The following is a 26,674-nucleotide window of genomic DNA, read 5'->3' as shown; positions in this document are numbered from 1 at the left end:
AGGTACCATACAGCATACCATATCAACCTGTGGTTCATGAAGCACATGCTAAGTGGTCTGTGGAGATTTGGCTTTTCGTATGGTGGTGGCTGCCTCTCCCAGGCTTCCAGCTGCTTCTACAGGTATTGAGGAAGAGCCTGGCGACCTATACAATCAGCTGGAAGCAAGGAGGAAGAGCAAGCATAGCTCCATCTACTAGGCGGAGAAGAGGAAACAGGAGCCACCACGAGGGTCTGGAGCTGCCAGGCACCAGCTAGAGGCGACTGTTCAGGGGAGAAGAAAATGAGGCAGTGGGGGGTTATGTCCCTTGGAGAAATGGCTGGAGGGGGGCAGATTGTCAGGCCGTGAGTCCAGGACACAAGGAAATTTAGTGGCAGAAAAGCATGTTTGGAGGAGAGAGGACCACACAACAGGGTACTGTGTGCAGGAAGAGAACAGGATAAGGGGATGGAGTAGCAGAGGAACATTTGCCCTGAAAAGAGGAACAGAACAGATTGGAGGAGAAGTGAAATTAAGAGTAAAATAGAGACAGAAAAACAAAATTAAACTCATTAAAGAGAACTGTGAATACATTAATTTCTTAAGAGTACTGTCCCAAGTAATCAGTTACTTTAGTTGCCAAGGAGCTGTTCTGTGTTACAGATGGGAGGGACAGTGGCCCTCATGATCATCGGTGGGAGGAGAGGAGTCCGCGAAACAATCTCTATTAAGAAGTGGTCCATACAATGAAGATATTTGAGAACCCTGGTACAGAGCAATATAATACAGAATAAACACAGTATGGCCTGTCAGCTTTGTTGCTGAGCTTTATTTTACATTAATAGCAACCACATCCATAGAAAGAAGTGGGAAGGTGGGAGATAACATTAACTGTGTGGAGGATTGTAGAACAGGCTGGCGCTGTTTGACTGAAACATTCCCACCTGGTGGCAGATACTGAGGCTGCTGGGAAATGTTAAGTGAGTTCATCTAACTTGGTGGTGCAGGTAGTTTGTTAACTGTCCCCTGTGTATGGGAGATGGGAGTGCTCTCTACATAGAGAAGTGAAGGTGTGGGCAGAGCAGTCTGGAGGGAGGAGCCCTGGGGCAGCCACACCTGTGGAGATGGTTGGAGCTGAAGGTTTTGTTGTTTTTTGTCAAACCCAAGGAGGGTGGTGAGTGTGACTCTACTCAGCGTGTGGACTTTGTTTTAGAGCAGCTGCTCACGCAAGGTGAGATATTTTTGACATATTCTGCACAAGGGGCATGGGGGTGGGGAGCGAAGCAAACTTGAACTGAAGAACATGAGGGCAGAAGTGGCAACAGGCCCAGACTGCCCCCAAACAACAGCTGTTGCAGGCCTTGTGGCAATTTGTGAAGGAGTCCAACAAGAACGGCAGCACCATCTTTGGGGGCTGATGTTCCACAAACTGGACAGCTGGTGAGCGTCAGTCCTTCTCTGTCTATCATGAAACCAGATGGTGACCCTGAGGCCTGCTGGTCACCTTTGAGCTGCTGGCTCCTGCTCAGCGTGAGTCCTGGGACATCTTTTTAGTTCCTTTTCCACAGTAGAGGTACAAGGGGTAAAAAATAAATAAATATATTAAGTGCCTAGATGTGAGAGAGGCCACGCTGCCCCAGTTTCAGCTCAGTTCCATAGCACAGTTCATAGAGCAGCTCTTAGGGAGAAAACTGAAAGACTCAGGGACTCAATGGTGGGCAATGAAACCAGAAGGTTGGCCAGACACAGAGGGGACTGATGGGGGGGACTTATGTGTTTTGCTTATTAGGAAAAGGAACACGTAAGAAAATGGTGTTACATATTGCACTGTAATTTTGGGAAGACATATGGACTCACTGAGCCCACAGCCAAAAAGGACAATCACCAGGAATCTAGGAGGAAGCCTCCAGCCCTAAGTATTATGTAAGGAACAGAGGTATATACAAAAACATTGTTCCTCATGGATGTACTGACGATAGAGAGATGAGGTCTAGTAGAGGCCAGGGGTCTGGCTCTCCCAGTGGGTAATAAATGGACCCATAGAAATGGAAGGGCAAATTGTTAGAGCCCTGCAACTCTGCGGATATCCACTTTATAGCTGTAGACCATGTTTGTGGATCGTGGCTTGGATGTGGATACAAATTTTGTATCCATGCAGGGCTATAGGAGTGGTGGCCTGCCAGGCTGACTCATGGTACACCCAGACTTTGATGTAAGAGGGCTTGATATGACTCAAGTGCCTTAAGGAATTAGATTCCATACAGGTCCCCTATGACTACAAGGACTCCAGGGCCTGTAATTCCCCTATAAGCGGGGGCAGCTTGCTTATGTTATCCTGCCCCATTGAAATGCAGGGAGCCTGGGTAAACTTTCAGTCTATCCTGGTTTCCAGGTGTACCCAGGGGTTTATGACCATGCAGAATGAGATGTTGCAGATAGCAAGTCTTCTGGTCACTGCAGGGGCTTTGGGAGTTAGATTGTCCAGGAGAGAGAAAACCAGGGTACATGCCCAAGCATTGGCTCTAAGGGGCTGTAACAGGCTGGCAGTGTTTGCATAGAAATCATAGAAGTGTAGGACTGGAAGAGACCTTGACAGGTCATCTAGTCCAGTCCCCTGCACTCATGGCAGGACTAAGTATTACTAGACCATCCCTGACAGGTGTTTGTCCAACCTGCTGTTAAAAACCTCCAGTGGCGGAGATTCCTCAGCCTCTCTAGGTGACATGTTCCAGTGCTCACCCACCCTGACAGGAAGTTTTTCCTAATGTCCAACTTAAATCTTGATTGCGACAGTTTAAGCTCACTGTTTCTTGACCTGGCATTGGTGGTTAAGGAGATCACTTTATCACCCTCCTCTTTATAACCTTTTAGATTGTTATCATGTCCCCTCTCAGTCTTTGCTTCTTCAGACTCAAAAAACCCAGTTTTTTCAATCTTCCCTTGTAGGTCATGTTTTCTAGACCTTTAATCATTTTTGTTGCTCTTTGGACTTTTTCCAATTTGTCCACATCTTTCCTGAAGTATGGTGCCCAGAACTGGGCACAAGATTCCATTTCAGGCCTTATCAGTGCTGAGTAGATTGGAAGAATTACTGCTCATGTCTTGCTTACAACACTCCTGCTAATGCATGAAACACACCTCCCTGTTAGCAGTCATTGATCCTGCTGGGAAAGGCTTAGGCTGACGCAGGTGCTTTTATACCTCACTTATATAAAAGGGAATGGCTCTCTGAAGAGAGAGAGAGCAGATCTACAGTGTGTGAGACCCCCGAGGGAGCAGTACATTTGAGAAGAGGCCTAAACTGAATGTTATCAGATCGTTAATAAAGCTAAACTCCTGGAAGCAGTGGGGTTTTGACTTTGTTTTAGAGCAGGCTGGGAAGGTCACAGAGGGCCTCTGATCTTTCCTAAGTTACATGTTTCAGTTCAGAAATCTTTCATGACTCCAAAGTTGGAGACAGGTGTCATGCTGAGCTTTTGAAATTCAATCTGAATATTGTATTTAATGGAAAACAGCACGACATGTTCCCAAAGGGGTCCCAAAAATTATACCTGTTAATGTCAGTTCTGCTAAAAGGCATTAGTTAATTGTACCGCACAACAGCAAGGAACATTTATTCTTATTTAAAGGAAGGAAAAAGTCCTGTGACACATGCAAATGGCAAATCACATATTTTAAACACTCTGCATGTCGCCTACACAGACTGAGCAGACATATTTGTCCCTTCAGCACCTTTCACAACTTGAACACCAATATGTTTGCTTTTTACATGCTCTTGTCATTAATACCAACTACTAAAGGGAAAAATACCTACAGCCTCTGCACCCTGTGGGGAAAATGGGGTTTGGGGTCATGGGCTGCCCTGTGTCGTGGGTTCTGGGACATCTGCAAAGCCCCTTCACTAACCCTCTTTGGTCAGCAACTGCAGTGCTGATGAACTGCCTCTAACGCTGCATGGCTAGAGCACTGCAAGGTCTGTGAGGGTATCGGGCACATTCACTCATAAGGTATTAGATCCATATATCCTCACAGATAAGCCATCCCATTTTTATGCAGGTCTCTGCAGTAGTGTTGAGCCAGGGCCAGGCAGCAACACTAATACCTGCACTGAGAGTTGAATGTGAACTTCCTGGCTGGGGAGCATGTGGCACTTGGAAACTGAACCAGGCATAACTTGCTCTTGAGCATGAGGGGGACTAAAATCCTGCAGTGCTGCAGAGCTCACGTTTGGCAAGGCAACAGCCTCACTTAGCGTAGAAGCTCTGCAAACTGCAGCTCCAACTTAAATATAAACTGACCCGCTCAGCTCCAAACGTTGATCTGCATAGCAATACTTTGATGTGCATCTGCCCAGTAATTCCCAGGTGGGCGCTGGCAACTGACTAATTTCTGCCACTTCTGCAGAGTCACAGGGGGAAGGGAGTTTAATGTCACAGCAGATGTTGCCTGTGGGACTGGGATCCCCAAACTACCACTTTCTCAGGAGAGCAGGAACTGTAAATGTGGTGTGAAGCATAGCTCAGGCTTTAGTTCTGGGAGACTGAATGATGGGGAAGGTTCTTATCCAGGTTCAAGTCTTTACCAACACCAGGAAGCATTCTACTCCCTAATCATTTCTGCTGGCTCCTGAACTTTCTCCTTTGAGGAGCCGGCATCCTCTTCTGGGGATGAAGAAGGATTAAACTTGCTTCTCAACAAGGGCTTGGGAAGGGGCCATTGGACTGTAAATGCCACAGTGATGGCCCCCATTCCATGCATAGATAGACCTGATGAAGGCATCCAGAGTCGCCCAGTTATCTCAGCAACTAGACTCAAGTGAGTATCTGATCATAGTCTGAGGCGCTTAGAGATGTCTCAGGCCCATGAGCTCCAAACATTTCTTCCAAAATCTCTCAGCCTCTAGCCCAGGGGTAGGCAACCTATGGCACGTGTGCCGAAGGCGGTACGCGAGCTGATTTTCAGTGGCACTCACACTGTTTATTAGGAAGTTTATTAAACATTTTAAAAACCTTATTTACTTTACATACAGCAATAGTTTAGTTATATATTATAGACTTATAGAACGAGACCTTCTAAAAACATTAACATGTATTACTGGCACGCGAAACCTTAAATTAGAGTGAAATTTACTTTACATACAGCAATAGTTTAGTTATATATTATAGACTTATAGAACGAGACCTTCTAAAAACATTAACATGTATTACTGGCACGCGAAACCTTAAATTAGAGTGAAAGACTCGGCACAGCACTTCTGAAAGGTTGCCGACCCCTGCTCTAGCCTTTTGTGTTGCAGAAAAGCACTTGTAACTTTCAGTGTTGTGTTGCAGCCTGCCTCTGGCTCTGCCTGACTCGGTGTAGATGGATTGCAGAGCTGACCCAAGCCTGTCTTGCAAAGACTAGCCTGGGTCCCTGATTTCTTCTAGTCCAGGAAGCACAGTGAAGGCATTAGAGATGAAAGGGCTCAGCAGCAGTGAGACTCAATGCAGACTATGCTGTCAGGGAGACTTAGCTGCCTACCTAGTGTGCCAGGAAATGAAAAAGGGCCAAAAATGAACGCCCCCCCCCCTGCTGCAGCCCTGCTCCCTGCATCCTAAGGCCACTCCTGGATCCTTCACTGTCCAGTTTCTTCTCAGCCCCAACTCCCTCCCCTCTGCTCCCACCCTGTGAACCCAGAGCAAGGCTGTGCTGAGCAGCTTATTCTGCCTGGTCTGATGATAGACAAGGCTGAGTGACCATAACCCCAATCAGTGCCTTCAACACCCAAACAAGCTCGATGCTGTTCCTCCCCAGGAAGGGTTGGGAAGAGGCCCTTCCCCGTGGGAGACTCCCAGTGAGTTTGGTGAGGGGAGTGTGTGTGTGTCTATTTCTAACTGGCGGTCACACTTCCCAACAAAACCATACACAAAAAATGTTTATGGTCCAATCCCATGGTGTGGAGGCGGTTAAGGGGCAGAACAACTTTCTCACTCCATTGTATGGGAAGTGGGAGGTGAATTGGGGGTGAGAAGGTTTAAATGATATTCCTTCCCCCTGCACAGTGCCTGGAAGAGGGGCCAATTCAAGGGTCAGTGTCTCCTCTCAGCCAGCCAGCTGCCAAGAACATCACAGACTAAAGAGGGTTACTCTGAACATAGTCATAGCAGTGTTTGGTGCAAGGCAAAGGGCATGCGCAACAGGACATGATGCTGGCATTGAGTCCTCACTTCATGTCCTGTAATAAGGTAGATGATTTAGTTTTAAATAATGTAATGTATGAGTCTAGGAGACATCCCTTGAGCCATGACTGGAGAACATAAGAACGGCCATACCGGGTCAGACCAAAGGTCCATCTAGCCCAGTATCTGTCTACCGACAGTGGCCAATGCCAGGTGCCCCAGAGGGAGTGAACCTAACAGGCAATGATCAAGTGATCTCTCTCCTGCCATCCATCTCCATCCTCTGATGAACAGAGGCTAGGGACACCATTCTTACCCATCCTAGCTAATAGCCATTTATGGACTTAGCCACCATGAATTTATCCAGTTCCCTTTTAAACATTGTTATAGTCCTAGCCTTCACAACCTCCTCAGGTAAGGAGTTCCATAAGTTGACTGTGCGCTGCGTGAAGAACTTCCTTTTATTTGTTTTAAACCTGCTTCCTATTAATTTCATTTGCTGACCCCTAGTTCTTGTATTATGGGAATAAGTAAATAACTTTTCCTTATCCACTTTCTCAACATCACTCATGATTTTATATACCTCTATCATATCCCCCCTTAGTCTTCTCTTTTCCAAGCTGAAGAGTCCTAGCCTCTTTAATCTTTCCTCGTATGGGACCCTCTCCAAACCTCTAATCATTTTAGTTGCCCTTTTCTGAACCTTTTCTAGTGCTAGAATATCTTTTTTGAGGTGAGGAGACCACATCTGTACACAGTGTTCAAGATGTGGGCATACCATGGATTTATATAAGGGCAATAATATATTCTCAGTCTTCTTCTCTATCCCCTTTTTAATGATTCCTAACATCCTGTTTGCTTTTTTGACCGCCTCTGCACACTTCGCGGACATCTTCAGAGAACTATCCACGATAACTCCAAGATCTTTTTCCTGACTCGTTGTAGCTAAATTAGCCCCCATCATGTTGTATGTATAGTTGGGGTTATTTTTTCCAATGTGCATTACTTTACATTTATCCACATTACATTTCATTTGCCATTTTGTTGCCCAATCACTTAGTTTTGTGAGATCTTTTTGAAGTTCTTCACAATCTGCTTTGGTCTTAACTATCTTGAGTAGTTTAGTATCATCTGCAAACTTTGCCACCTCACTGTTTACCCCTTTCTCCAGATCATTTATGAATAAATTGAATAGGATTGGTCCTAGGACTGACCCTTGGGGAACACCACTAGTTACCCCTCTCCATTCTGAGAATTTACCATTAATTCCTACCCTTTGTTCCCTGTCCTTTAACCAGTTCTCAATCCATGAAAGGACCTTCCCTTTTATCCCATGACAGCTTAATTTACGTAAGAGCCTTTGGTGAGGGACCTTGTCAAAGGCTTTCTGGAAATCTAAGTATACTATGTCCACCGGATCCCCCTTGTCCACATGTTTGTTGACCCCTTCAAAGAACTCTAATAGATTAGTAAGACACGATTTCCCTTTACAGAAACCATGTTGACTATTGCTCAAGAGTTTATGTTTTTCTATGTGTGTGACAATTTTATTCTTAACTATTGTTTCGACTAATTTGCCCGGTACCGACGTTAGACTTACCGGTCTGTAATTGCCGGGATCACCCCTAGAGCCCTTTTTAAATATTGGCGTTACATTAGCTAACTTCCAGTCATTGGGTACCAAAGCCGATTTAAAGGACAGGTTACAAACCTTGGTTAATAGTTCCGCAACTTCACATTTGAGTTCTTTCAGAACTCTTGGGTGAATGCCATCTGGTCCCGGTGACTTGTTAATGTTGAGTTTATCAATTAATTCCAAAACCTCCTCTAGTGACACTTCAATCTGTGACAGTTCCTCAGTTTTGTCACCTACAAAAGCCAGCTCAGGTTTGGGAATCTCCCTAACATCCTCAGCCGTGAAGACTGAAGCAAAGAATCCATTCTCCGCAATGACTTTATCGTCTTTAAGCGCTCCTTTTGTATTTCGATCGTCAGGGGGCCCCACTGGTTGTTTAGCAGGCTTCCTGCTTCTGATGTACTTAAAAAACATTTTGTTATTACCTTTGGAGTTTTTGGCTAGCTGTTCTTCAAACTCCTCGTTGGCTTTTCTTATTACACTCTTGCACTTAAGTTGGCAGTGTTTGTGCTCCTTTCTATTTGCCTCACTAGGATTTGACTTCCACTTTTTAAAGGAAGTCTTTATCTCTCACTGCTTCTTTTACATGGTTGTTAAGCCACGGTGGCTCTTTTTTAGTTCTTTTACTGTGTTTCTTAATTTGGGGTATACATTGAAGTTGGGCCTCTATTGTGGTGTCTTTAAAAAGGGCCCATGCAACTTGCAGGGATTTCACTTTAGTCCCTGTACCTTTTAACTTTTGTTTAACTAACCCCCTCATTTTTGTATAGTTCCCCCTTTTGAAATTAAATGCCACAGTGTTGGGCTGTTGAGGTGTTCTTCCCACCACAGGGATGTTGAATGCTATTGTATTATGGTCACTATTTCCAAGCGGTCCTGCTATAGTTACCTCTTGGACCAGCTCCTGCTGGTCCAAGAGGTAACTATTCTGGTTAGCCTATGCAGATCTCTGTAATAAGCAGCTATTTCTAACAGCCTGATTTGTCTGGAGAGGTCTGACAGCATTCTCACTGTTGTTTATGCACCGGCAGGAAGTTAAGACTATGCAAGTAGAAAAACGTTCACCTAGTGTGTAACGAGTCCGTGATGTCCAGGTACAACAGAGCGTTTGCATTTGGTTTTCAGATGCGTTTGGGTCTGTGTTCTAGCCCTGCCAGCTTATGTCTGCTTGATTGTATTTACCTTATTTATACAGAAAACCGGGAAAACACCTTCAGCCGTTCCCGAAGCTCCAGTGTCTCCAGCATCGACAAGGAGTCCAAGGAAGCAATTACAGCTTTGTACTTTATGGAGACCTTTTCACGGAAGAATGACTCTGCTGTCTCCCCCTGTCTGTGGGTTGGAACAGGCCTTGGTATGGTTTTAATCATCTCCCTTAATCTGCCTGCTACTGAGGAATTAAGGCAGACAGAACCCGTCATGGTGTCCCCAAGTGGTAAGAGTTTTTGTCTGCTTTCCTATACCCTCTCCTGCTACCGTCTCGGTAGCAGGAGAGGGTATAAATATCTGCTTTTATCTGGTTTCTCTGACCAAAATCTCTCATATAGTGAATATTAACCCCCGGTGGTTCATTACACTGAGTGCAGAGAGATACAAAGAGGTGATTGTAGCAGTGATAGCTGTAATTTAGAGACGTGGGACAGTCTATTTTATTAATCACGAAGATTAGATCTTACATAGAACTGCACATAGTCCTTGTAAGGACTGGAAACAGGAGACTTTTTTTTCCAGACTAGAAAAATAGATAATTTCCTCCTGGGAAAGTATATTTGGGATTCCGTTGAACGTGTCAAGAATTTGATGGATCATGTGGCAACAGAAATGTCACTAAATTCCAGTAGAAGGTATCTTTAGATGCATTCATAGTACTCAGCACAAATATTTTCATATCTAAAGGTCTTCATACACCTTAACTGATTATTCCTTCCCTGTGACATAGGGAGCTGCTCCCACTTCTGCAGATGAGGCAACAGGCACAGACAATAAGTGACTTGGCCAGTGCTAAGAGGGAGCCAATGATAAAGCCAGGATTAGATCTCAGTCCTGTGCACTGACCCCCTCAGACAGGTCTCTCTCCTAGGAGGTCTAGCGTTCAGGACAAAAACTCAGCTTTGTGTAAAAGCAGGGGCAGAATGAACTAGGCCCTTGTTTCCCACCAAGTTATGATGATGGTTACAATTACAAGATTACTGACACAGAGGATGGTCAATTGAGTGCAGTTATGGACACTGATGAGGACATACCATGAGAGTAGAAACAAGGGCAGAAAACAAAAAACAAGGCTCAGTTTTGGAAAATACAAGTTAGTGCATGTGAGGAAAAACAATTGCAAGTACATACACTAACTGAGAGGGGGAAATGCAGAAAGCAGAGACCTAGAGCTAGCAGTAGGCAGCAGATTGGTCATGAGTTCGTGGCTATGGCTTGGAAACAAGGCTAGTATAATTTTGAATGGCTTAGACAAAAGCATTTTGTCACTGAGCAGAGAGGTTATAGTCCTCCTACATACAGCTCGGATCCAGCCCCAGCTGGAATACTATGATCAGGTCAGGGGTGTCATTACCAGAGAAACCAGAGGGAGTTCAGAGAAGACTGACAAAATGATTAGGGGGTGAAGGGGATAATTTCCAGGGAAAAATTGAAAGATGCCAAGCACGTCTTGGCTAAGTGACAGGCACAGGTTACAGGGGATACTGGAGGGAGGTAAACACCAAAGAGGGACAAGATTTATTTAGCAGTTTTAAAGGGAGCTAACTAGGAATAATGGGAGGACATTTAGGAGTAAAGAACTGTAGTTTGTATTAGACAAGGAAAGGATAGGAGCCACCTCCGTTGCATGCTTAAAACCTGACTGGAAAGACACTAAAAATTGCACTATAAAGAACAATCCTATTGGTAAGAGAATGGGATACATGCTGTAATTGGCCATTTTTCTCTCTAAATTCTACTGTTTTCTGTTGCATTTTTTTGTTGGTTGCCTGAAACATTTTCAATAACTGCAGCCTGCTCGTTCACCAGCTCTGCCTGGCTGCAAAAATATTTAGTTTGAAGCAGAAGGTTACTTTGTGCAGTTAGCTGTGCCGCTCATTAGCTTAGTAGGGCTGAGATGAGCTACTGTACCCCTAAAGCAAGGGTGGGCAAACTTTTTGGCCCGAGGGCCACATTGGGTTTGCAAAACTAAATGGAGGGCTGGGTAGGGAAGGCTGTGCCTCCCCAAACAGCCTGCTCTGCTCCCGCCCACTTCCCATCCCCTGACTGCCCCCCTCAGAATTCCTGACCCATCCAACTGCCCCCTGCTCTCTGTCCCCTGACTGCCGCCTGGGACCCCCTGCTCCCCGCCCCCTTACCATGCTGGAGCCAGCCACACCACCACGCTGCCCGGCAGGAGTGGTGGGCCAGAGCGCTGGTGGCGCAGTGAGCTGAGGCTGTGGGGGGAGAGGGGAGGGGGAAATGGCAGGAGACTAGCCTCCCTAGCTGGGAGCTGAGGGGCCAGGCAGGATGGTCCCACGGGCTGGATGTGGCCCGTGGGCCATAGTTTTCCCACCTCTGCTCTAAAGGGAAACCCTGGATGCAAAATAGACCATGATGCACATGTGCACTAGTGACCACTGGATTTGACAAGCATTTGCCAAAGCTAGAGCATTATATTTTACAGGTACAGTTCTGACACTGAAGGGAGCAGTGCTGACTTTTTCATGCCTGGACTGCATGGGAGCATTGATACATCCACCCTATGAAGTATGGAGGGACCCAAACAGCATAGATGACAGTGAAAAAACAAGAAAAAGGAAACTTGTCATGTATTCTCCTTCCTCCTCCCAGGATATGGGAGATCATCAGTTTGCTGTCATCTGCTCAGAAAAACAAGCCAAAGTTTTCTCACTGCCTTCCCAGACATGCCTCTATGTTCACAACATCACAGAAACGTCTTTTCTATTGCGAGCAGATGTGGTGACCCTGTGTAACAGCATCTGCCTGGCTTGCTTTTGTGCCAACGGGCATATCATGACAATGAGGTACTTACCTAGCTAATCATTTGGCAAAATTGTAAAAGGCAACAGAATTAGGGCTGTAAAGGGGAGCAGGATGCACACTGTCCACCTACAATCTGGTGCAGTGGGTGGCTGAGCATGTTTTTATTATAGACACACATGTAAAGGAAAGCTGTACCCATTTTGCTCTGGTATATAATTTCTCTCAGTTAGTAATCCTTCTCACCATCTAGTACCAGGATTATCCCTGACAGCAATAGCATGGCAGAAGCAGCAGTGCTCACTGTGGCTAAAGTTGCAGAATAGTTTCCATGCAATCTCTCTTTGGTCACTTATAACTGTCAGCTTTCAGCTTCTGGGCTAAAGGCTTCCAAGCCTGGTCTCACTCACGTATGTTCAATGACTGTGGAAATCAAAATACTGTTCCCTACATTATATAAAAAAAATAGGGCTGTCAAGTGATTAACAAAATTATTCACACAATTAATCGCACTGTTAAACAAGACTAGAATACCATTTATTTAAATATTTTTGGATGTTTGCTACATTTTCAAATATTGATTTCAATTACAACACAGAAAAAAAACAAATATAAAGTGTCCGCTTTGTAATTACAAATATTGCACTGTAAAAAACAAAGAAATAGTATATTTCAATTCACCTAGTACAAGTGCTGTAGTCTAATCTCTTTATTATGAAAGGTGAACTTACAATGTAAAATTATGTACAAAAAAACTGCATTCAAAAATAAAACAGTGTAAAACTTTAAAGCCTACAAGTCCACTTAGTCCTTTTACTTCTGCAGCCAATTGCTAAGACAAACAAGATTGTTTACATTTACAGGAGATGGTGCTACCTGCTTCTTAGTTACAATGTCACTTGAAAGTGAGTACAGGCATTTGCATGGCATTGTTATAGCCGGCGTCGCAAGATATTTACGTGCCAGATGCGCTAAAGATTCATATGTCCCATCATGCTTCAACCACCATTCCAGAAGCCATGCGTCCATGCTGATGATGGATTCTGCTCAATAACGATCCAAAGCTGTGTGGACCGATGCATGTTCATTTTCATCCTCTGAGTCAGATGCCACGAACAGAAGGTTGATTTTCTTTTTTGGTGGTTTGGGTTCTGTAGTTTCTGCATTAGAGTGTTGCTCTTTTAAGACTTCTGAAAGCATGCTCCACACCTCGTCCCTCTCAGATTTTGGAAGGCACTTCAGAGTCTTAAACCTTGGGTCGAGTGCTGTAGCTATCTTTAGAAAGCTGATATTGGACCCTTCTTTGTGTTTTGTCAGATCTGCAGTGAAAGTGTTCTTAAAGCAAACAAAATATGCTTGGTTGTCATCCGAGACTACCATTACACAAAATTTATGGCAGAATGCGGGTAAAACCATGGAGCAGGAGAAATACAGTTCTACTCCAAGGAGTTCAGTCACAAATTTAATTAACACTTTTTTTTTTTAAACAAGCATTATCAGCATGGAAGCATGTCCTCTGGAATGGTGGTCAAAGCATGAAGGGGCATATGAATGTTTAGCATATCTAGAACACAAATACCTTGCAATGCTGGCTATAAAAGTGCCATGCAAACGCCTGTTCTCACTTTCAGGTGACATTGTAACTAAGAAGCGGGCAGCATTATCTCCTGTAAATGTAAATAAACTTGTTTGTCTTAGCGATTGGCTAAACAAGAAGTAGGACTGAGTGGACTTGTAAGCTCTAAAGTTTTACATTGTTTTGTTTTTGAGTGCAATTATGTAACCAAAAAAAATCTACATTTGTAAATTGCACTTTCACGATAAAGAGATTGCATTACAGTACTTGTATGAGGTGAATTTAAAAATAGTTTCTTTTGTCATTTTTACAGTGCAAATATTTGTAATAAAAATAATATAAAGAGAGCACTATATACTTTGCATTCTGTGTTGTATTGGAAATCAATATATTTGAAAATGTAGAAAAACATCCAAAAATATTTAATAAATATCAATTGGTATTCTATTGTTTAACAGTGCAATTAAAACTGCAATTAATCATGATTAATTGTTTTAATCATATGAATTAACTATGATTAATCGACATCCCTAAAACAAATAATTCTTACAAATTCTTTTTTGGATGCTCCTCAATCAAAATTGCTAAGGTAGAATGTTGAAAAGTGGCATTAAAGCAGTCCTCATTCAGCAGCAGTGTCTTTGAGAGTTCTACCCAACATTGGGTTGGATTTAACCAAATTCTAACCTTTGAAAACCACAAGCTACAAATTCTGTGGATTTTTTTTTTTTTTGCCATGGGGACTTGACCAGGGTTAGGTGGCAGCTGAGCAGGGTTTTGAGACTCTGAGTGGCACCTCAATGGAGGACTTAGACACCAAGCTGCATGTAAGACACCTAAGTCCTTTTGTGGAGCTAGCCCTAACAACCTATTTTGGTCACTGAAATGTGCTTTGAGACCAATACACAGAGGGAACAGATCTGTGAAGTGGAAAGGTGCCATTTTTACAGTAGCACATTTAAGAGTAGGACTGCATTTTAAATACCACAGCATTCTAGGCTATATATGGAAAGTACTAAGTTACCTGTGGGTTTAAATAACATGATAGAATAAAAGCATTTTCTGTAAATCCCAGCGTAACACAGGCATCTGCTTCTCTTCAGCTTGCCTAGCCTTCGCCCAATGCTGGATGTCAACTATTTGCCAGTAACAGACATGAGGATAGCACGGACATTTTGTTTCACCAATGAAGGGCAAGCTTTGTATCTCAGCTCTCCCACAGAGATCCAGCGACTGACATACAGCCAGGAGATGTGCGACAATCTACAGGTAGGGCTTGTAAACATAGAAAGCATACATGCTGCTTGGCTTTCTTATTGTGGAGAAATCTTTGAAGCACTAATGGGCTCCCATTGTCAAATCTACAGAGGAGGGCTGCACATGTTTGCAGCACTTCTGAGCCAGACAGAGGCATCTCAACAGAGCCCTCCCACCACTGCCTTGATTACAGTGGCTTACACCATTCTCAGGCTTTTGGCTGGTAACACCATGTCCTCTGGTTTAAAATCTAGTGCAACCTGTTCCTTTTTCAGATAATTTTCATTCAATCCAATTCATTCTTATTTTTAATTTGGAACCTGAAACTCCATATAGCACCACAAAGATTGCCCAGGATGTTTTGTAACATCTGCAGTGTCATGCATAGAACATATGTCAATTTGCATCAACATTTCCAGAGAGAACCAATTTTCTCAAGAGAAAAGCTCCTACACTTGGAAAGAGTAAAATGGAAAAAGAAATGCTTAGTGTCACTGTCTAATGCTCTGGTCCCTGAATATGCAGGTTCCTTGTGTTAAGGCTATGAAAGGATGCAAAACACTAACCCACAATTTTATCAGCTAAAGATGGGGAAACAACATTGTTTCCAAAGAGCAAATGATGTATTTGTAAATGGTCAATTTATCTGGAACAGTATGTTCTACTTGTAGGTTTCTCAAGGTAATGACACTTTTTCCTCTCCTAAGTTTAATTAAATTGAAATTTAATTAAAAGTTAAAGTTTTAAATGATTAAAAATGGTAACAACTTGGATTGTAATATTATTGCCAGCAGATGTGCCAGGCCTTAGCTTCAATGTAAGATACGATTTACTGTGAAACTTCCATGAAAAGACAATTACTTGCTTTTATTGTTTAAAGTGAAACCAGTGGTAGTTTGACAAACCTAGAGATGCAAGTTCCCTATTTATTCATAGCAGAGGACAACATGGGCAGCTGCAGCAGCAGCAGGCCCTCCCCCACCCCCCAAGTACACCTAATACTTGCCCTGCAGGAACCCCCTCATTGGGACACAGAGGAGCTCAACAGTGCTTTTGGTCCGTGGCCTCTGTGGAGTAGCTCCTGTCCCCTAGCGACTGGACTACGTCCAAAAACTGACATTAACGGTAGCAACTTCTAAGTGGATCCAGAGTTGAAGCAGGTTGGCACTTGCCCTAACAAAGTCCTAATGTGCTGCTCTGGGTGAAAGAAGAACTGTTTCAAAATGTTATGAGTGACGGCTTAGAAACGTATGGCACTCAATACCAGCACAGGTCTAACTGAAGGGAAAGTGCATCAGCACAACGTCCTTCCCTAACTTTAGTATTGCTTATTTTAATCTAAAAGTAAACACAGGCTCCACTCCCCACATTCATGCAGCTTCTTCAGCATTCAGTCAGTAGGCTAGAAGGGCAGGCATTCTGAGTTGGATATAAACCATTAAAAGTCTCCAAAACATCTATTAGTGATTAAGACATACTTTTGAATTACTTACTGTATTTTCCACTACAGTAACTGATACAGCCCTTAGGCTTTGGCTACACTTACACTTCAAAGCGCTGCCGCGGCAGCGCTTTGAAGCGCTAAGTGTAGTCAAAGCGCCAGCGCTGGGAGAAAGCTCTCCCAGCGCTGTCCGTACTCCACCTCCCTGTGGGGAATAACGGACAGCGCTGGGAGCCGCGCTCCCAGCGCTGGGGCTTTGACCACACTGGCGCTTTGCAGCGCTGGAGAGGGTGTGTTTTCACACCCTGCTGCAGCGCTGCAAATTTGTAAGTGTAGCCAAGCCCTAAGTTGCAGGTGGGAAAAGGTTCTCACATCATACTATAATACAGCAGCTATGGAGATGGTCTAAGCAAGGAAAGTCATTTATTCCAAGCAAAAGCTAGTTCACTATGTTAGATTTTTTTACACTCTAAATGACATTTATTGAAGGAAGTGAATTGTGTGAGGTTATTGGGGAAGGATCATTAACAGTAAAAAAGGGAACTAAGCTTGAGGTTGTATAATGAGCAGAGAACCAGGATGCCCAGCTCTCGTTAGGCCATGGCAATGCGCTGAGCAGCAGGTCATCACACCGTGCTAGCATTTTCAACCCTGAAGATTGTTATGAGGAATGTGTGTTGCAGCCAGGCTTGGGCTCACTGGAGAGGAAGAGGAGTTGAAATGACTTTTTACAAATTACTGGAGGGACTCTAAATACATCACTGAAGAAGAGTTTAAAACTAGGGGATGGGCTAGATTTGTGTTAGCCCAAGTAAGGGAATAAAAGGCTCCTACCTCCCAGCACTGCCACACTCCAGCTGCTCACATCACAGCTTCTGCACAGAGAGGAAGAGCAAGGGCTTTATACACCCAGTATGTCCCTCTCCCCCCAAAAGCAAGTGGGAGGAGCATTGGCAGAGAGCCATGGTTTCACCCACCCTGACCTACCAGCTGGCAGAGCAGTAGTGTTAATGTGCTGAAGCCATCTCCCCACAAATGGTTGCTACATAAGAAGTTACCCTAGCAGATTGCAAATAACTTTGATCGCTAGATTTGTTTCTAAAGAACCATTGGTTTGAAGGATACAGGTGTAAGCTCTTTGGGGGCAGAGACCATGCCTTCAGCTGTGGCTGTAAATGTCTCCTGCACAATTGGTGCTGTGTAAATAGTAAAATTAAGTGGGAGGTAGGCACCGCTAGCATCCAGCAATGGCCTTTTGTAAAAATTGCTTCCCGTCAGCAAGCACTAAACTCATCTTTATTGTTTTCTTTTTGTGAAGTATTGATGGTCTGGTTGCCTGGATAATCACCAGCTGATTGTGATTTCTTGATTTTAATCAGCATTTTTATGTTGTGGCATCATTGCAAAATTTGCTCTCCACAAATCATAAAATATGAACCCACCAGGGGAATGAACACAAATTATTATTTTTTTTTTTTAAATGCGAGTGGCTTTGGTTGGACATTTTAGCTGCACTATTGACCCAGCTTTCGTAGTATCCAGACCTCAAATGCTGAGTTTTTCATAGTATGATAAAAAAAATTTAAAGAATTGATTTTGCAGACAAATTGACAGTCAACTGTTGTCCCTGCTAGCCCTGGTCTTGCAATACAACATATGGCATAGAGCAGAATTTATCTTTTATTTGCCAAATATCTGATGTCAATGACTCTCTATGCTAATTTTAAAGTAAATGGCAATCTTCATCCCTCTAGTTCCCTCATGTGTTCTTCTGTCTGATTTTGGCCAGGACATGCTTGGGGATTTGTTTACCCCAGTGGAAACACCCGAAGCCCAGAACAGAGGCTTTCTCAAGGGGCTGTTTGGAGGAAGCGGGCAGACCTTTGACAGAGAAGAGCTGTGTAAGTGATTATAACTGAAACTAACGGAAGACACAACAGTTAAACCGATACAAGGACAGGACACGTAATGTAGGAAAGAAGGGATGTTAAAAATGTTAAAGATAACACTATAAAGGAGGTAAGAGAATTTCTCCCACAAGCTACTAGGAGCTAGAGCTTGACCTTTCAGAGCCTTGTTTCTAGCTACCCAAATGTTTTCTTTCTTCCCCCTAAGAGCAAGTAAATAAGCCCCATCCCTGCTGTTACTGAAGAACAGGTTTGAGATGGCACTACTATCAAACCTGCCTGGGTAGCTTGAGGCAGTCTCTGTGTGCCACAGTACACTCCAAATAACAGCAAGGGAGTGAGGAACTAGCAATGAACTCTCTAGGTGTCGATGGGGGAATGAGCTAACTCCACTTTCCCTGTGTAGTTGGCGAGGCTTCAGCAGGAAAAGCCTCTCGGAGTCTGGCTCAGCACATCCCTGGCTCGGGTGGAATCGAGGGTATGAAAGGAGCTGCAGGAGGGGTAATCGGAGACTTGACTCGTGCGCGCCTCGCCCTTGACGAGAGAGGACAGAGACTGGGAGAACTGGATGAAAAGACTGCAAGCATGATGGCTAGTGCAGAGGCATTTTCCAAACATGCACATGAGGTATGGGTTCCTTGCACATACATGTGGAGAGAGTTTGCCCTACCCAGGGTTACCCAAAGTTAAGAAAGCTGAACCTCCTGCAGGAAAATTAAAGCAGGCACAGTCCCCCAGGTGTTGTTACCTTCATTTATACAGCACTGTTCCCCACACATTGGGGAACCCTAGTGTAGATTGTCATTATATGACACTTTCTCTCCTTTCCTACATGCTTGATGAGCAGTAAAGTATCATCATTCACATCTGCACCCACTGAAATAAATGGGGTAGTTTCCCACCTCAGAGCTGCTGTTTCAGGCTCTCTGTAAACTCAGGCAGCCATCTACTTTGGTTACACTTACTCCAGATTTTCATAGCATTTAAAGCCAAAAGGGGTGATCAGATCATCTAGTCTTCGCTCCTGTGTATCACAGGCCATTACATTTCATCTGGGTATCCCTATATTAAGTCCAAAGACTTCAATTAGATCAAAAAAGTTCAGTCCTCAGGAACCAAAACTGTGTGCTATGGAGAGAAAACAGGGGAGACCCAAGGTGCCACCAATGCCTGAGTCTCCTGCAATTTTTTTCTTCATAAGTGTCTGTCTTTCAAAACTGCTGCCATCTCCCGTTGGTGGCAGTCGGAGGGTGAGTACTATGTTCCCTCAGTTAAGATGACCATTACGTCCATTCATTGAACAGGGAGGGGGAAACTAGAGTGGGTCACAGGTGTGTATCTGGATGCAAGGGAACAAGTGGGGCATTACAGGGCACAGGAAACTAGGGGCATGACCATAGTATGTTATGCTAAACTGGTTTCCTCTAAATAGGCTGCTTAGCATGGAGACATTTGCTCTGTAAAACTGAAATGATGTCACCCTATGGTATAGTCCTAAGAGGGGGAATCAACTGAAAAGAAGAAGTAGTACATTAAGGAATATTTACCTGTAATTCCAGTTTTCCAGATATCTGTACAGCTAGATTACCACCTACCTCATGCCCCAGGGAGAATGTTTGTTTTTGGTTTTCCTATTGGCTGTTATAAGTGTGAGGCAAAAAATACTCTCAAAGAGATGTATTCTGACAGATGGTATTCTGCAGGCGAGGCACCTAGCGTACCCTAATCTATGGCAGTTCCTACTTCACCTTATGCAAAAAGCAGTGTGCTAAAGTAGGAATTCCCTGAGAAGCGTCTCTTCAGTGAACAGAGAGCTATGGGTAAATAATATTCTTTGTGGAGTTTAATACTTAATTATGAAGTTAGAGAAAGCAAAAAATAATATAAATAAATATATATATATATATATATATTATTTTTTCACAGCAGCAAAGGGAAATGACATGTTTGGCAAAACACAACCTGCTGCTATTTGTTTACTTCAAATTTTCTACTTGATTATGAAGTCCATGACAATGAATGGACCTACTTCATTTGTGGTACCACTAGTTCGGTGGAGTTCTACCGCATACTAACTTAGCACAAGTCTTTACCGTTAGCAAAACAGATTTTTGTATCTAATTTTCATTTTGCTTATTTCCCATCTCTGTAGTTGATGCTGAAATATAAGGACAAGAAATGGTACCAGTTTTAGACTTTTAAAGAAGCTGCTTGGCTTTGATGAGAACACTATTCAGGGAAGCGGAACTTATTCCCAACACTACCAATCACTGGCCAGAAGCAAAACTTTCTCCTAGGAAATGTTTTCCTGTTATTTGTTTGGATTCACCACAAGCGGGAAGTCAAGGAGAAGTTTTATATCCCACAAAATGGAGCCTAGACTTGTACTGGTCTTTTAGTCAAAATACCTGGCTCATGCTGTAGTAAATCTTTTCCCAAAAGCAACTGCACAGTCACATTGGCATGTAGCTCTTTTTAGAAGCTCTAGGAATGAACTGTGGAGAGTATCTCTGGTTAAAAATATCCTGTACAAACCTAGAATGTTAATGCACTTATTAAAAATACAATTTTGCATGACCAATTGACATCTTAAAAAGAAAGCATGTTGTGACCGAAGAAAAAGGGATTTATTTCTATGCTGAGCAAAAATATTTAAAAACAGCAAAAATCTTTATTTTTAAAAACTACACTACAAACAGCCAGTACATTTCAAGCATGGCTGCTGCTACTCTGGACAGAAAAATTAGATGAGCTGCATTTTCTTAGTTGCTGCTACTTCTTTTCCTTATAAAATCTTAGGTTGAAATCATCAGTGCTATTTAATTCCTATCCAAAGAATAAACCAACATCCAAATCCAATCCAAATGCTCTATTTAGTGTTTGTGAAGGAGCCAGTTGGGATGTCACCTAATTGAGAGTAGAAGGTGTCTTTACAATCCAAAGAGTGCAGGAAACACCTTCCATAAATACTAATTTTCTGAAAGCATCCGTTGAGGGGGCTGAGATAACTTTTGTCACCTCAGGAGTTTCTGAATCACTTGGTTGCCTTGTTTTTTCAATATTAGAAGCGGAAGAGAAGGTGAGTCAGTAATCTATTGAATTAAACTGAAGAAAGTAGAGGGCCCAGTGGGTCAAGCTGGTAAATCTCCTCAAGTCAGTGACTTCAGCAGCTTGCAGGAAAGAGTTGCACTGAAGTGATGCTAAACAAATTGCACAGTAACCCAATTTAAAGCTGGCTGGCTGAAGATCACACCAGCAACAAGTTTGAGCTGCAAAGCCCCGCAGATGTAATTTTATATAGACCAGTTTCTACACTGTCTTGCCTGGTGTATCACCACTTGCAACCTGTGCAAAGCTGGTGTAAAACACTGCCACAGAGATGAGTGAGTGGAGAACTCAGGAGCACATTATATCTACTTTGCACAAGTGTAAATGCCCATGCAAGGTGCTGGTGAAATAGGCTGTTCATATCAGTAAAGCTGCTGCCATGGGGCTTTTAATTTCCTTCATTTCGCAGATACTGTCAGATTCTTTTCCACAGCAGTTTATCCTGATGTATTTGCCTGAACAGCATTCCCATTACATAACAGTCAATTTTCTTCCCCAGCTCAGTTTTACTCCTCTGCATCAGCACAATTTCCAAAGTAACCAACTGTGAAGTCAGATGGATTCTAAAATTGACTTGGGAACAAGGTGCCACAGTCATGTTTGCCAGCAAGTATGCACAAGTACAAACTAGGGAGAGAGAGATGGAGACACTTTGCATCAGGAGAATTCACTTTGAAGGAAAATGGTCTGAGAAAGCAGCTGCAGCTAGTGACCTCCCAAATAGCCATGGCCGTCAGCTTTGCTTTAACTTCCTACATGTTTGTATCATGACAGTTTAATGCACACTCTGGACCATGAGACACTGCTCTGGCTTCTGCATTTCCATGGAAAGCACTGCTAACTCTCACGCAGTAGCTCTCTCAGCCATTCCTTTCTCATATCTGCTCTGTTTTTAGTTTTGGGGTGGGTGCTCACTGGCAAAAACACCTATTGTATATTTAATTCAGCTCAATTTTAGATACATGTTTTGGACTCAAGTCTGGCATCACAAGCTGTGTGAATTAAGGCTATGGCACAAGTTTGAGGCCTCATTAAGGTTACACTGTTATGGCTCAATATGAATTTTGTGCTATTCAGAATTTTTAAATTTTGCTGCAGGCAAGGTTAAAATGACAGCTTTGACCGTTGTAGTCCATATGGCTAATCCAGCCCATGTGCATTGCATGTTTACTCTACATGTACTCTGGCCTATCATTAGTCTAAATCACTAATCTTGTGGGCACTTCAGCTTTACAAACACCTTAGAGAGGATCTGTTCCCTCATTTAGCTGCAAGACTAGAGAAGGGATTTAAACTGTCAATGGATTAGGCTCAGACCAAACAGGTAAAGATTCAGGAGGGAAATCATTCTACCAGGGACATGAGTTAGTTCTGTAACTTACTGCACCTGTTTCTATACTAATTAACCTGTATGGAAAAGATATTCCTGGTTCAAGAGTGGTGCCATGTACACCTCCTCTACTGGCTACACTGGGAGTTTCCATTGCAATTCACTGACATGTTGCAGTATCCATAGATGTATCACACATGACTGTATGGGCAGACTAGCAGAAAGCTTGGTGAATGATTAGGATGGTACTAGCTCTGTAGTGTATAGAAATTCTTGGCTTGCTTTTAGGCAGAGGTGTTGCTCTAACATCAGTTCAGGGACCTATGATCCTGAATGAAATGGGAGCCTCCTTAGGCAGATGCTAGAGCTCACTCTGTCATGAAGCAGTTGCACAAGTCAGTTTGAACAGCTACAGCCTGCATGAGGGAAATATGCTTCCAGTAGGTCATTTACATTACACTTGCTCTATCAACAGTTTCTAACTTAACACCATGCTGTATCAGTGGGAAAGCCAGCCAGTAGCTTTCAATTTGCCTTTTTACTTCACAAAAGAAGAATTTAGATTCCCCAAACATACAATTTTGAATGTTTAACTCCATCTTTTTCTCTAGAAAAACTCCCCAGGAGGTCACAACTGTATCTTCCTTTCATCGATGGCATATTGTACATCTTTCCAGAAAGTTACAAATTCCTGTTTCTGTAATGTTCAGCTCTTGTGACTATAATTATTAATTTTCTTGTAGTCTGTAGAGATCTAAAAAAATTGTATATGTTTGTATATAGAACGTTCTATATATATAAATATATATATGTAATGTATATGTTGTATAAGTTTGTTAGTGCACACTGTTAAAATGCTTTCTATTGAGATTTACCGTGGATGTGGGGAAAAGCCTTTAACTTAAAATTTAATGAGGGTGGGGGAAGCCTGGCTGATTAGTTTCTTGTGACATGAGGAGGAGTGTGGGATTTTTAGAGGGCCTATCCTAAACATTTTTTTGTTAATAACTAGAGTAATAAAGCTGCAGCCTTCAAGCTGATAAGCAGAGCAATGATTTTACTTGCTGAGAAGAAAATTAGGACACTAGGCTTTCTAAGAAGAATGTTGAAATCAAATGTGCTTTCACCTTTTCTACCAAGCCAGCATCGGTTCACACAACATCCATAACTTTTAGGCTCTTTCTACATCTGAACTCTTAGTTAAAAAGTACAAACTCCAAATAGGTTACATTAGATTTAAAGTATAAAAGGCTGCCTCTAGTGACACTTTGGCATAATGTCGCTCAATTAAAATTTTTATGATGTTAGAAAATACATTTTTCACTCACAAAAATATATGCACTATCCCAAACAATCCGATACACAAAATACACACACAGCTAGGGGTGTAATATGCAAATAAATATATTAAATTAGATCCAATATGTGGCTTCTCATTAGACGAATCCTTACTAGTAAGAACTATTTTATGTGCAGCCAACTCCTAGACCTAGACCACTTTAAACTTCAATTCTGAATTAAAAAATTTTAAAAATCTAATGAAATTCTGTAACAGCACCAGGATTTGTTCTCTATAATCACATAAGATTTTTCTAAATCATATTTTTTTACATTCCTATGTCCCAACTATTTATACTTTTGAGTAGATGTGGTCTGACTGCATTTCTGAATTCAAATTAGACATTTTTTCTCTATTAAACAGAATATAGGTTTTGCATAAATATTTAAATATACACAGGTTCAATTATTAGACGTGAAGTTATCACAAAAATTCTCTGTACTTTTTACACATTCCTTTTTCAGAAACCATCTCACACCCAATTCCTTGTGTGTATTATAATAAATAAATTGTACACTGAAAAAATAATTCTGTATGTATCTAATGTGGAAAAACATCACAACTAACGTAAATGTTGTATTCAACCTCAAGATTATTCTATTTATAAATTGTCTCTATTATATCACAGGCAAATTGCCAGACTGCATTTAATTGCACCCTTTAAGTATTCTACTCTGGGTATCCCACATCACTTTTCATGACCTAAAGGTGAATGCAAATACAATATATTTCAGTCTTGATTAATTTTGCCTTGGTAAGGACTCAGTAAGAACTCTCTCTCTCTCATTAATGAATTGCATGTTTCCATTTGTTGACAACACTTCATCGGTGTAATTCATTTAAAAGAGTTTCCATTCATGTGTTTTCTCTTATGTGATTATTGACTAAAATCAAAATATTGTACTTTTTTTTTAAACTATTATCCCATATTCTGGCTCTGTCAAGGAACTGTGGACAAATTATGTGTGGTTTTCATTAATGAGGCACCACCTATATTTCAAAATGAAGGTTAAATCCAGGAGTGAACCACACACTCCTCTTGCTCCACTAACCGTTTACTGTTTTGACAGGTATCCTAAAATTGGCATCACAAAGGTAAATTAAGGCACCTTTGATTGAAGCTATTCTGAGTTCCTGGTGAAAGAACTGATGGAAAGAAAATAAAGGAAAGAATTGGCATTATTTTGTGTAATTCTCTTTTTTCAGGGCTATGTAGTTAGGTAAAGGGTTTATAATGCATATTCCATGTGGTTAAGCATCCCTACCACAGTAGGCATTTCTACACACGGCTTTTTTTGGTTTACAACTTCCATACATCATCAGGCCCCACTAATGCCATCTTGTAAGTTAGTCACTTGAGCTGTTATTTCTGTATTTTCATGATGTCTGAGACTCCCACAATATGTTGGCAGAGCAGGGGGGCGGAAGGGCGAGCTTACATATATCTAGCCATTGTGGTTATTAGTGCTGTACTGCCTTGGCTCAAGAGTTCCTGCCTAAGATTCCAGTGTCAAAATGCAGACATACTCTCACCGCGAGTTGTGCTCCTAAATAACTGAAGCGCTTTTTAAACACCTTCCCCTCCCCCCATAAGTTTTGAGTAAGTTACAGCTGCACCATTTGCTTAGACAGGTCACTTGTATTATGCAAAGAAATTTAGAGAACATAAAGTGGCACAGGAACTAAAAAAAAACAACACATGTTCTTATGCAAATGGAACCAATAAGCCCAATTCCCCCAGTCTTAGGAAACAGCGATTTGTTGGTTCGTCTTCTAGTGTATGGACAGGGCCCCTCACCCCACCTCCATATCAGGGGCACACCATGATTTTTACAGAGTACCTGACCCAGCTGCAAACACCGTCACCATGGTACACCACACCCAAGCACCAGATGATGGCTGTGGAGTCTTTCTGCACCAGTGGCTGCTGTGCAAGCCCCTACTCCTTGGCTGGGAGGTGAACAGGAGCATATGTGGGGTAATTACTCACAATATGATTCTGTTGTCACCTGCAAGGAGACAAAAATCTCAGTCAAAGCTAATGAACAAGAACCAATCTTCACACCTCCCTTCCAACTAGAGACTGGCCAAGCAAACTAAGGCCAGAGAGAAACATCAAGTTATTCTGCCGGGGGAGGGAAGGAGGAATGGGATGGGAGAAGAAAGGACTGAGCAGGATATACAGAATTACCAGTGAGCAATCATCCCCCAGCATACATCTTTCTTCTTCCACCCTACCCAGCAACAGCAATTACAGACACCGTATGCTGCAAGCAATGACCCAAAAAGCCCTTACTATACAGTAGTGCCTGGAACAGGTTCTGGCCTGAAGCAACGTCAGCAGACAAGGTCTGAGCAAACTGTGAATGTGAGTTGGAGGTCAGGGAAATGAGCCTTCAACATCAGTGGGAACTGCTTCCGCTTTCTGAGCCCAGGAAAGATGCTACACCTCTTACAGCATGGGACTTAACACGGCCATACACTTTGGACCCAGTCATGGCTTGGGGGTAGGGGGGTTCAAGCTACATTTCACTGAGCTGTTATTGTGGATTCTGTCCCACATTTCAGTCTTCACAACAAAAGCTCTTATGAGTGGGAGATACTTAAAACTTCAGAGCCTGCCTGACAGCCAGGGAGAGTCATGTCCTCTGGTGCAACCAAGAGAACCTGGGACCATGTCTACACTACAACCTTTGGTAGATGCAAGTTGTGACAGCCTAAAGTCATTGCAGTTAGTATATTACACGTGAGTGCATACTTGACTCCTTCCACCAGTGCTGCATGTCTTCAGCAGGAGTGCATGTCAGTGCACAGTGCAGCACATCAGGAGTAGTTATCCCAGTGTGCCACTCATCATCATCCAATGCACTGTCTTTTGGAAAAATTTGGCAATGCATGATGGGGCAGAAATGAGTCATGCAGGGGTGACTGGAGCAAGTGTGTGTGGGGGTCAAGTTCCCATCATGCAACT

The 26,674-nt window shown here is 42.7% G+C and overlaps 1 protein-coding gene across 11 annotated transcripts in view; it reads left to right on the top strand.

The window, feature by feature from the left end:
* The window catches only part of STXBP5L (syntaxin binding protein 5L), a 421,232-nt gene extending 396,354 nt beyond the window's left edge, over positions 1 to 24,878 (top strand). For 10 of the 11 annotated variants that reach the window (XM_045001069.1, XM_045001067.1, XM_045001064.1 and 7 more), the window contains 6 exons: positions 8,969 to 9,208; positions 11,429 to 11,789; positions 14,425 to 14,590; positions 17,809 to 17,920; positions 18,333 to 18,553; positions 20,079 to 24,878. In XM_045001069.1, coding sequence (XP_044857004.1) covers positions 8,969 to 9,208; positions 11,429 to 11,789; positions 14,425 to 14,590; positions 17,809 to 17,920; positions 18,333 to 18,553; positions 20,079 to 20,120 — 1,142 coding nt within the window. In that variant the 3' untranslated portion in view covers positions 20,121 to 24,878. Of the gene's footprint in view, positions 1 to 642; positions 1,558 to 8,968; positions 9,209 to 11,428; positions 11,790 to 14,424; positions 14,591 to 17,808; positions 17,921 to 18,332; positions 18,554 to 20,078 lie in introns of those variants that run through there. The other variant, XM_045001070.1, reaches the window with a different exon arrangement.
* Positions 24,879 to 26,674: the final 1,796 nt, after the last annotated feature.

Source organism: Mauremys mutica, chromosome 1 (assembly GCF_020497125.1).
Source record: "Mauremys mutica isolate MM-2020 ecotype Southern chromosome 1, ASM2049712v1, whole genome shotgun sequence".
In the NCBI taxonomy this organism is placed as follows: Eukaryota; Metazoa; Chordata; order Testudines; family Geoemydidae; genus Mauremys; species Mauremys mutica.
The sequence above is the reverse complement of the archived record's forward strand: the minus strand, read 5'-3'. Positions and strand labels throughout refer to the sequence as shown.